This window comes from Mizuhopecten yessoensis, unplaced genomic scaffold, assembly GCF_002113885.1.
Source record: "Mizuhopecten yessoensis strain PY_sf001 unplaced genomic scaffold, ASM211388v2 scaffold8111, whole genome shotgun sequence".
In the NCBI taxonomy this organism is placed as follows: domain Eukaryota; kingdom Metazoa; phylum Mollusca; class Bivalvia; order Pectinida; family Pectinidae; genus Mizuhopecten; species Mizuhopecten yessoensis.
Window position 1 is genome coordinate 704,781 of NW_018407384.1, and position 12,746 is coordinate 717,526.

At 35.6% G+C, this 12,746-nt stretch overlaps 1 protein-coding gene across 2 annotated transcripts; it reads right to left on the reverse strand.

Moving 5' to 3' along the window:
• Window positions 1-349: 349 nt before the first annotated feature.
• LOC110454926 (solute carrier family 46 member 3-like) lies at window positions 350-8,706 on the reverse strand. 2 transcript variants are annotated; one of them, XM_021504741.1, is made up of 5 exons: window positions 8,520-8,706; window positions 4,799-6,082; window positions 4,192-4,275; window positions 1,670-1,826; window positions 350-821 (listed from the first exon to the last, which is right to left on the reverse strand). In XM_021504741.1, exons 2-5 carry the CDS (start codon window positions 5,988-5,990, stop codon window positions 749-751), a joined length of 1,506 nt encoding a protein of 501 aa, XP_021360416.1. In that variant the 5' UTR covers window positions 5,991-6,082; window positions 8,520-8,706; the 3' UTR covers window positions 350-748. The 2 variants fall into 2 exon arrangements, with proteins under 2 accessions (XP_021360416.1, XP_021360417.1); XM_021504742.1 differs by lacking the exon at window positions 8,520-8,706 and adding an exon at window positions 8,351-8,475.
• Window positions 8,707-12,746: the final 4,040 nt, after the last annotated feature.

A 12,746-nucleotide genomic window follows, 5' to 3' on the forward strand; every position in this document is an offset into this window, starting at 1 on the left:
GGAAAACGAAACGCAATATTTTCATTAAGTCTGCGAGAATCTGCCACATCATCATCATATGTTTATTTCCTCAAAAACTGAGATATATTTACATCGGAGCAGTAAATCTCTGGGTAGCTCATAATGATAACCGTGGGTCATCACCAATAGGTAACCCACCATTAAACTCCTACCTACCTATACACCACTTATAAGTAACCCACCATCACAGTCATAGATAACCCATCATTACAATCATATGCAATCAATCATTACAATCAATAGTTAACTCGCAATTTTATCAGTGGCTCAGCCACCATTGCACTTATAAGTAACTCATCATTACATCCATAGGTAACCCATCATTACAACCACAGGTTATCCATCATTACAATGATAGGTAATACACCATTACAATGATAGGTAAGTTAACCCATCATTACAATCACAGGTAGCCCACAATCACAACTACCGGTAGCCAACCATTATACTCATAGGTAACTCACCATTATATTAATAGGTAACCCATCATTACAATCATAGATAACCCACCATTACAATCATAGGTAACCCACCATTACAATCATAGGTAACCCACCGTTACAATCATAGGTAACCAACCATTACAATCATAGGTAACCCACCATTACAACCATAGGTAACCAACCATTAAAATCACAGGTAACCCACCATTAAAATCACAGGTAACCCACCATTTCCATCATAGGTAACCCACCATTACAACCATAGGTAACCCACCATCACACTGTTACACAGTCAATATATCATGCTGAACAGAACGTGTCTTTTTGACGCCACATTGAGGAATGATCAGCAAAAGCCTGAAATAACAAAAGAAGATTTTTCTATATGTATATATATATAAACTTGCTTTACAAAAGGAGGCCCATAGGGCATGTATAACTCGCTTATCTTTGATATTTGAACAGAGAGAGGTTGTAAATATTTCTAACGAATTAAGAACTTTGGAACAATTATGGGTTTATCTGCTGAGCCAATTCAAATCACAGTCTTTTTGCGGGGCAATAAGCGAAACTCTTTAACTGTGTTTTTGAACATTGACCTTTGTGAATCCTTTGAAAAAGAAATACTTGAAAATATCTCGGTCAGTCAGAAGACAGAATTGCTATCAAGAATATTCGTTCAACCCCTCTCCCCCAAATAAAAAAAGCCTACTTAGTCAGTGCCATGAAAGAATTGTTTTTGAAAAACGTTTTATCAAAAACCACAAGATGGCTTGGAATCTATAAGAACTTAAAGGTGATACGGCCAATCAGAGACCAGGACAGCCATTTCCGATTCGGAACAAACACGAAAAAAACAAGCTGTTCAGGGCCACCAGAAGAGTATTCGTATCAGTTTGGTTAGTATAAGCAAGGAATTTGTTGTACGCCGGGTACTACGACCTGGCATCCTTCTTAAAGATACCAAGGAAATATAATCTAATTCGAACCACTAAAAAATTGTATTATGCATGTTGTACCTTCGAATTCGAAATGTTTGAATTTCTAATTTATAAATATATATATGTAATTATATTCCTGTTAACTGTCTTTCCAAGGAATACTTCATGCAAAATTAAGTTGAAATAAATTCCAACCCATACAGAAGTAGTATTTTAAACAGTAAACAGATAGTAACTAACACTACGGGCATATTATATACTTACATCAACAATAGACAGGATACAAAGGAAAACGTCGCCATCACGAAGAAGACCATTCCTTGCAGTATGGTGACCGTGGCATTGTAAATGGCGTTTGCAATAACCGAGCTCACCATAGTTCCGATCGTCTCGAAAGCGGCGGCCCCCGCAAACATGGTACCTAAAGCATTATTAAAAACATGTTCAATGTTCATTTTTTGTCTGTTCTTCTGTCTGGAACATTAACATATGATAAAACTTAATCAGGAAAAGACGGAACTAATCGTCTTTTCCCCAAAGTGTCAGCAAACAATGGCTCTCCAGCTCAAGGTTGGTGCCAGAACTAGTGAGACTGTTCCAGCTGTTAAAAACCTAGGGGTATACTTTGACAGTTCTCTGAACATGGAGAAAGAAGTGAACGCTATTGCCAAATCCTGTTACTACCAGATCAGGAACATCGGCTGTATTCGGCAGTTTCTAACTGCAGATGCATGCAAGATTTTGGGGCATTCACTTGTTACCTCTCGGTTGGATTATGGTAACGCCCTGCTCTGTGGTATATCTGATGCCCAACTGCACATTCATTTAAAACAAATATAAACTACATTAAATAAACCAACAAACCAATGCCTGTCGATACAAATGTGGTGTTAGAGTGTATGAGTGAGTAATTGAGATTATTTTGTGTTCTTATATAATTATTTATGTCTTCTTTTTGTGTTTTCATATTATTATTATTATTATTTTTTATTTTTTTTTTTCTTTTTTCTTTTTTTCTGTTTTCTTTAAGTTAATTTTCTATTTGATTTTCCAACTCATCTCAAGACATGTCTACTTCAAATAAGTCCTGGTACATTTCTTTATCAGCATACATGCATGTATCAGTTTTGCTTTATTTCATGTTGCCGTAGCAAATGTTAGTTGCTCAAGGTCAAGACGTATATCCATATATTTAATTCGATTTGAATACTGTGTATATTTATAACGGTATATTTAATTCTTCTTGACACAAATTTTACAACTATATTAAATATTGATATCGCAAAGTTTGTATTTTTTTTCCAAGGATTTTTTTTTCTTTTTTTTTTCTGTAGAAACATGAAAATATTAATGAGGTAAGAGGGAGTTGAAATAAAATGTATGTATGTAAATATTGTATTCAATGTCTTCAAATATCAAAAGTATGCTGGAAGCCATGGAGAGAGCTTAAATAGGCAAAGCCTGTTGCTCAATCCTTTTGTTTAATCAATAAAATATATTTGAAATGAAATATAGCTGCACAATTTTAATATTATGTCTACGGAGATATAGCTGCACAATTTTAATATTATGTCTACAGAGATATTGCTGCACAAGTTAATACTATGTCTACGGAGATATTGCTGGTTTAATAGTATGTCTACATAGATATTGCCGCACAAGTTTAATACTATGTGTATAGAAATATTGCTGCACAAGTTTAATACTATGTGTATAGAGATATTGCTGCACAAGTTTAATACTATGAGTATAGAGATATTGCTGCACAAGTTTAATACTGTCTACAGGGATATAGCTGCACAAGTTTAATACTATGTCTACAGAGATCGATATAGCTGCACAAGTTTAATACTATGTCTACAGAGATATTGCTGCACAAGTTTGATACTATGTCTACAGAGATACAGCTGCACAAGTTTAATACTATTTCTACAGAGATATTGCTGGTTTAATAGTATGTCTACAGAGATATTGCTGCACAAGTTTAATACTATGTCTACAAAGATATAGCTGCACAAGTTTAATACTATGTCTACAGAGATCGATATAGCTGCACAAGTTTAATACTATGTCTACAGAGATCGATATAGCTGCACAAGTTTAATACTATGTCTACGGAGAGTTTGTCGGAAAGAAAGAGTAGGTAGGCGAGAAAAGGTCCAAACTGTTTCAATGAAGGCAGCGGATCAAATATGATTTCTTAAATGTTCCCTATGCAAAAGACGGAGAAGAAACGCCCAAATTCTGCTGGGGACGGACCTGCATACACCACCTTATAGATACATACAGTGGATATACATAGTTTTTGTCTCTACCACGACCAGCAGGGGACCATGGGACCAGATGGCAATTGTCGAGTGTGCACACTGCCTATCTGTATGTCTCTCGTCATGTGCTAATTTTCCACGCGGAAGTTAATTCAGCATTAACCTGAAATTGTTAAATCTGTTCTTGATAATGTTTGATATAGGCATTGTCTCTAAGTGTTTGTGTAAGTTGCATCTGTCGAATTGACATCTGACATAGTAAAACAAGTCGGTCTTGTCCATCTCATTTATGCCTTAAAATATTTCATAGATCTGTATCACATCTATGGTCAACACACCATCGTCAACTTATCCACGAAATATGCCTACAATTTCTAATGAATACCTTACCAAACTATGAAACTTATCACGTTACTCGGAAATTTGATTTTTGTTCATACTTCTGACCCCAGTTAAATCCAGTTCCAACGTTTCGCAGATATGTCCTCTGTTAAACCCTGTTCGTATGTTGCTGCTTACCTTGTTTGTCAGCTGGTGTCATTTTGGACATAATGGCTCGGACCATGGGCATGGTCAATACACCTCCTGCACCAACCACAGGTACTACAAGGGGAAGTAACCAACGTTAGTACAAACTGTTACACTGGTGAAATATCAGGATGTAAAGAAAACAGTGGAGGTGAGGGGCTGTCATGCTAATTTGAATATCGTGTACTTCCTTCAATTTACTCTAGAGCGAAGACTGAAAATACAAAATATGTAAAAGCTTGAATTTCTACTTTTAGATTCAGCTAATTAACAACTAGGGCCTGTAAAATAATACAATTGGCGGTAAGTTGCATACACTAATTATAATATCACTGATTATAACAATATGATCAATGGGTTCGGGTTAAGCTTATCGTCGATAACACAGGAATTGAAAAAATATGAAGTGATGTAAAGTTAATGAAAAATTTAAAAAGTTTAATGATATTTATAAAAGTAATGACTTTTTATGTTGCATCATTTGAATTGTTAGAAAAGTTATACAAAACACGACACTGAATACAAATAATCATCATTTGAAAAGCAAGATTGAAAAAAAAGTAGAATCTGACAAAATACACGATAAAAATATACCAACCTATGTAGAAACTGGTTTCCGTGGTGACAAACCCCTCCATTACGAGCGACGCTGTTGAAGAGAGTGCCCCAACAATAGCGATTGCCTCGTCCCTCATACAATACTGTAGCAACTTGACAAGCAGCAGGCAGATGACCTGCTGGACTCCACTGCGAACTGTTCCGTAATATCCAATCTCCACAGGGTCCCAACAAAATGGAGACCCAAGTTGTAGGAGAGTTTCTACCGACGGTCGTCCTAGCAGTGTTAACGTGGTCAAGAAGAACACAGATATACAAACAACATATTTCCACCTTTCTCTGTCAGAAGATCGTTTGAAATAAAATGCGAGGGCATTTCCAACATATTTTATAACATCTGAACATTTCCGCCTCTCTGTTATCTGCGCCGATGTGACACTTTCGGGTAAAAGCAACATAATCATGATAAGACATACGACTAAGAGTCCGGCGGAAAACACCGTAGTCCACGTGAAGCCAATAGACTTGATGAGATACCCTGATACCAGGAACCCCAGGAAAGAACCAAGACCGAGGCTGACCTCGACAAGGGTAATGGCAAACGATCGCTTGTCATTCGCGGCGGTAATGTCCGCCATGTATGCATAGCCAGCCTGCGCTATTCCTAAGAAGTATCCAAGCGTACCTTCTATGAAGAACGCAATCAAAAGGAAGTAAACATCTGCCTCTAAATACATAACGATTAAAACAATGACACATCGGAGAAATGAGCCAATGGCGGGAAGAATAAACAAGAACTTTCTACCAAATTTGTCACTGAAGGTACCGAATATGAGATTGGCAAAGATGGCGGGGATTCCCCCAGCCAGAGAGAGGTAGATGTTGAACAGTGAAGTGGCTTCCTGCACGCGAGTTTGTTCTTTGTATAGCTGGGATTGGTTGGCCTCGCACTGGTTTGATGACACGTTATCCCAGTTGGACTGATTTGGGTACATAGACTTGCCTATAGAATAGTACCCGTACTGGCTCACATTCGCGAAGGCTGTGATGAACGAAAACATGTAGAGGAATATGATAGGCAGGACGACGAGACTTTTGAGGTCCATCTTATTTTTGTCTCCTGGGACATCACTTTGTTCCTCCAAATCCAGACCCTTGACACCGTCGGTAGTTGATCCATAACCACCACATTCACTACTTGAGGCTAACAGCGGCTCTCGGTCGTCAGCCATTTTTCGTAGTTCGGTTGTCGGGTGCAAGGGTATGGCTACAGTTATATCCTCTCCCGAGTACCAGTCATCACATACAACCTCATCACGTCAATCTGTAATGATTAATTGAAAATTAGAGGATTCCATTTTAAGGACCAGAGAGGAGGTAGCCCGAGTTTCCTCTAGCCCTAACACTAGACTTAGACATTTTGACAGTAGCTGGTAACCCAGACATCTATCTGTCAAAATGTCCAAGTCTGGTGTCAGGGCTTGAGGAAACTCGGGCTAGGGAGGAGGGAGCAATTTTAACACCGGGTCGACATGATCGAGTCGTCTATACATGGAACGAGTTAGAATACCCAGTTATAGAATATACAGTTGACGTACCAAAAGTATCTTTGAATTAAATATGATTTGAATAAATTTGAACGAATTTTCAACATGCAATTGAATAATTTACCTCGGTGCTGGCGCAGGTTGATTTGTTAATTTGTTTGCCTGTGGCTAAATACCACCGATAATTATGGCAAGCCAAGTTGTCATTTATTCATGGAGCAATGTTGATCCAGTACTTAACCAAATTATATAGGATATCGTATATACTTTGTGAGATATCTTATATAATAAATGAGATCTCTTATATACTTTGTGAGATATCTTATATAATAAATGAGATATCTTATATACTTAACAAGATATCTTATATACTTTGCTTTATAAGATGAGATATCTCATAAAAGATATAAAATGTCTTATAAAATAATTAAATGAGATATCTTATTATATAAGAAATCTTATTCTTTTATAAGATATTGTATATATTATATAAGATATCTTATAAACAAAATTAAATGAGATATCTTATATAATTCGGTTTTAAGAATTCTTATAATGAACGAGATTTGAATTTGAGATAATAAACCCTCTCCTACAGCGATCGGAACCTATCGATAACCGAGGATGTCCGAGAGGATTTGATCGAAAATGGCTGCCTGTGACAATGGGATCAAATTGAAACTACATATAATTATGGCAAGCCAAGTTGTCATTTATTCATGGAGCAATGTTGATCCAGTACTTAACCAAATTATCGCCAACGAAAACGGATGTGACCTTACAACGGGAGCAGTCATTTTCAAACATTTCTTCTTTGTCCGTCTGGCGAGAGTCTCGTTCTTTATAAGATATCTCAATTAACTTTCTTAATAAGATATCTTATAAATAAAATAATTGAGATATCTTATAAAAGATATAAGATATCCTATATATTATATAAGATATCTTATATAATAAATAAGATATCTTATAAAGAAATGTTTATGAGATATCTTATATCTTTAAAAGATATCTTATAAAGTATATAAGATATCTCATAAAAGATATAAGATATCTCATAAACTTTAAATAAAATATCTTATATAATATATAAGATATTATCTTATATAATTTTGTTAAGTACTGGATCAACATGGCTCCAATAATAAATGACAACTTGGCTTGCCATAGGTAATAGATAGTCATCAAAACGGTTAAGCTGTCCCTTGAGGATGTAGGAAATATTGATGTTCAGATGTTTGACGTTAATGGCAATATGAATAAAATCAAACCTTGCATGATACATGTTTAGCCCTACGTGAAAAAAGGAATATGCATTAACAAAATATTGTCTATAAAAACACACAAAGGGGTATTCTGTCCGACATTCTTTACAGTACATAAGTATACACCTTAACTCATTCACCCTTGAAGACACATTTAAGCTCTTCAAATTCAAAGGTTGGAATAGTTTATTATGAAATTTCAGGGGTGGATGAGTTAATGTCGGCCGCTTCCATATACTTGTAAATATGACACTGTACACTTATAAAAAGACAAAGAGGAATATTTCGCCTATGTAAGTTTAGTATTCCTAATGATTAAATAATCGTTATTGTTCGCCATTTCCTTTCCTCCTTCGTACTGGACTGGGCATTGTTAAGTTCTCACTACGAATAGTGGTAAACAAGCAATATAAGCTCCTATGGCATTATATATTATTTTGAATTCGAAAGACAATCAATTAGTTTGGTATGAAGCATATATCAGTAAAAATGACAATTTGTTTTACCATCGCTCACGTGTGGTTTAATACAGCGACATGTTTTCTTTTTTGGGTCAGTTCGGCAATGGTTCAATGAATGTTAAATTGCATCGATTTTGTTTGGCAATCTCGTATATAGCTTGATGAAAAAAAAGCCGAAAAATGTTTAATTTATATGAGAGTTACGTCCCTTATGTAAACAATGGACATACACTACTGTAGACAAACAACGATTGTGCAATGAATGTAAAATATATACTGTCTAATCAACACAAATAGCAGTTGATTCGCATTTACTGACCTGTCGGTGAACGTCATATTTGTAACTGACTCAACTCTCACGTAACGTTAGCTGATGGTCTACTCGCGTATGACCAGAAACCACGGATGCGGAAGTAGTGTAACAGTCACAAAACAGTTCAATCAGTGACTAATACAGTACAACTGTCCGTGTATGATATGTACAATACCTGCAGCACGCCTTATCTGTCTGATGCCCAGTCCATGTTGTACACGATCACGCATTCTCTCCGTACTATGGTGTAACTACCAGGTCTCATTGTGTGGCGATATGGGTAGCTTAGGCCACAGGCATTACATGTAGCCTGTCACCTGCAAGGTCAAAGTGGAGTGTCACAGTGGGGAACGCTTAAGGTAGCTTACCGCGTGTGTACACAATTCTTATGTCGAACCGACAAATACGCAATTTGGGTTTTGAAGTTGTATAATCTTATGAAATTATGCCAGACGATTTTTTTTAATTGCCGTACATAATCAGATTGTGAACAGACTTGGGCCTGGTATAAATATTACAATAAAGATAAAAGTGAATTTGATCAGTATATCTGATGGATAACAGCTGTTTAACGTGATACACACCAGTTTCACTGTAACAGGTGTACAGTGTATACAAATCAACATTAATTATGCAGTCGAATCAGAAGCTATATATATATTATCAGCAGATGGCGTCTGCAGTGTTAACATATACATATATATAATTTTGTATCGCCTACCTGTTAGAGCGATAGCGGTTAGTTACCGTCGACACCCTAACAATAGTAATCCCCCTGTACTTATTACAGCAACACTTATGTTACATGCGATAGGGTGTGATACAATTGACCGTTGGTCAGTGAAGGATAAAAGTCTGACCTTCACACACTGTAATCAGTAGCTAAAACGTCCATCTATGTACACGTACCTATATGTAAGGACTTAGTGTCAGGATGAAGTCAAACGTATGAGCACCATTACCAGAGACGTATATGGCTTTATATGTCTATATGTTACACACAAGTAATAAATACCGACAAGAAAAATAATTCAGGTAACGGCGTAGTTGGCCAGCTTTTATTCGTTTAACATTACTTGAATTGTAATACATATATAATATATTGGATAAAACAATGTGATTTTATAGACAAACAGATTTGCAGTAAAAATACTTACAGACGATGACGTCACAGTTAGGTATGGTAAGACTATACTGATGCCCTCAGTTAAGTCAAAGACTGAACTCAAGAAAACAGATATGATTGAATGATATTTTGAAACATGTAGATGAAATTGAATCCTAGATGATCCAGAAGTGGATTAGTTCAAGAACTTCCGAAGTTGTCTCCCTTTTATACACCATACCTTTAAGAATAACGGGGTTATACTGGGTACAGTAACTNGTAATAAATACCGACAAGAAAAATAATTCAGGTAACGGCGTAGTTGTCCAGCTTTTATTCGTTTAACATTACTTGAATTGTAATAGATATATAATATATTGGATAAAACAATGTGATTTTATAGACAAAAGATTTGCAGTAAAAATACTTACAGGCGATGATGTCACAGTTAGGTATGGTAAGACTATACTGATGCCCTCAGTTAAGGAAGTTCCGAAGTTGTCTCCCTTTTATACACCATACCTTTAAGAATTACGGGGTTATACTGGGTACAGTAACTGTATCTTCCTGGTATCCCCCCTCCTCCGCCCCGGTTCGTGCGTGCTACACAATATGTAAGGAAGTTATTGTTTAACCTGTCGTTTTTCTACTTCGCTTTGAAATATCATGATAAAGCTACACTAAACAATGTTTACAAATATGATCCGAAAATCTGCAACGAAATTTAAAGCACATTTATGTTCGCCATTCATTGGTGGCGTATATCTCAAGCACCCTAACGTGTGCTTGAGATCTTAACGTGTGCTTGAGATCAACTACGGTTACTTATCGATTTGCTGGAAAACCTATGTAACATTCTGAAATACAAACCTTAAAGTCTCCAGGCAACACAATCCAGTGCTGCCTACTGGGTAGCTCATGTATCGTTTGTAGCATTCTCAACGTTCAATCGTTTTCTGTTTCGTTACCTTAACGGATGACAAAAAAGTGTCACAATAGCAATAATAATTGTATTCCCATGACAAACCTCACCTGGGAAACACCACATCACTTCAAGCTCACTCGAGTTAATGTTGTCATCAATCGACTTAAGTTGAACTAAAATGTAAGTACATTATGGGTCATTAACGCACATATTTTGCTGATTTAATATTATTTACTTTTTTATTTTTCGCGAAAATACTTGTCGAATTTACATATCATAGCATACTTAGTCATCATATCGAATAGATTTTATTGAGAACACACTACACGTCATTTTATTATACCTACACTTCGGCATTGTACATATCTTATATATAAAGTTGAAATACACAAGCTCATGTGCAGTTAACGGGATTTGTATCCGTGTATGAAAACATGTTAACATGCTCCAGTGCACAGGAATGCATTATGTGCATTGTGCATCAAATCTCCGTCCCATCAAACTTATTTTAAAGAGGAGAGCGTCATAATTTTATTAGTTTAACAGTTGGTTGGTTGTACATGTTAACGTCATATCAACAGCTAAGGTCGTTTAAGCCCGGGGACAAGGTATGTTGGTGTATTCGAATCATAATAAGATTTGACACAGGCTCATCATGGTACACACTATATGAACTCTAAACACATAGAGCATCCTTAGTAAAATATCAAATCTTAAGGTATGGCAGATATGATTAGAAACAAATATGTTACGTATGTCAATACCATAAGAACGGACAATAATCATGTGCTATGGATGAAAATGAGAGGCACGTTTGTAATATAGATAGTAGTTTTATACACAATGTAGTCTTCATCTGAATGATTTGAAGAACTAGAGCACAAACTACTGAAACATAACACTGAATATAAACACGCTTGTATGCTAGAAGATTTTGTGAATAGTTTGAGAGAAACACAAGTTTGGAAATTAAATTAATGTTAAAAAGATTTAAAATATTTTTTTATCGCAAAAGGGGGTTGACATCAATCCGACGAAAATTGGCTGTTCCTACACACGTGGCTCTCATAAAGGCAAAATTGATAAAACAACAAAATCAAGTTGTTAATATCAACGTAGGAAGGCGTATATTTGCAGCAAATAGTAAGTTAAAAAAGTCATTGTTTTTATAAAAAGGCACAACGTTCTGTATTTGATACTTATGTCACCAGTGTTTGAGGACACGCTTGTGATATTGGGGTTATCACAAAGCTCCAGATTAGAAAAGGTTTACACAAACATTTGTAAGAAGCTACTTGGATTGAAGAAAAAAATACAGGAAACATATTAGTGTATTTTGTCTTAAAAGTCTGTCTAGAGCACATAACTGAATCTAACAATGGACGGAAAATTGTACATTTGGAATAATGAAAAATATTTTTAATAATGTAAACAAGTGAAGTAGCACGTGCTGCTACATATCAACATTAAGAAGATAACCTTCGCTTTTATTCAGTGTACAAAACCTATCCATGGAGTATTATACTATCATTGAGTAATCTTGACACAGAGAAAGACAGACGAAAACTTTTCGAGACATAACAGAATGTATACATGTTGTACTTAGCCAAATTCGAAGAAATCTTACTTCAATGTCCATTTTCATAATTTATGTCAAAAATATTTTATTTCAGTTGTCAAGTATTAAATAATGCTTAACATTAAATAAAACATGTATATTTATATATATGTGGCATTTCCAAAAAGGATAATTCAGTACTGTTTCATATAAGTATGTAAATACTGCGTCCTGGATCACTCTCCGTTTGTTTGTATACAGATGTACATACTTAGGTTTTTGTATTTACAACCTACGACAGGCTTAAGCTTGAACGCCTACGGAATAAAGAGCATTAACCTTTGGGCATTGATTTTTTTAATTGGACAAATTTTCTTGTGGAGATATGAGTTTATTGATTAATACATCAACATCCAAGCGGGATTACTCTTGTATTTCATCTAACGCCATTACCTGTGCTTCAAAACCTGCAATCCAACTGAATTATTAGATAAGGAATCAGAAACATTGACACGATTACGTATACTTGCTTTACGTGAATTCTATTTTGTTTGATGACTGATGATTTTCAGTATTCCTAAGAATGGATACTTCTCAAATTTCGACGCTTTCTTTTAAGATTTAGTTTAAACATATTTTATTGCCAAAAAAATGCAAAAGGATTGGGCACAAGTTACATGAACATTATTAACGCCCTTTCCTTATAAGATAATTAAATAATTGTATATACACATCATAAGATGGCTTTCATAGTTTAAATCACTGCATTTATCTATTATTGAGAGAGAGAGAGAGAGAGAGAGAGAGAGAGAGA

Coding starts and splice junctions, on each gene's coding strand:
- LOC110454926 (XM_021504741.1), bottom strand. CDS start 5,990: ATGGCTGACGACCGAGAGCCGCTGTTAGCCTCAAGTAGTGAATGTGGT. Junction 4,276..4,798: donor GGAAACCAGTTTCTACATAG/GTTGGTATATTT, acceptor TTCCCCTTGTAG/TACCTGTGGTTGGTGCAGGA. Junction 822..1,669: donor GTATCCTGTCTATTGTTGAT/GTAAGTATATAA, acceptor TTGTTATTTCAG/GCTTTTGCTGATCATTCCTC.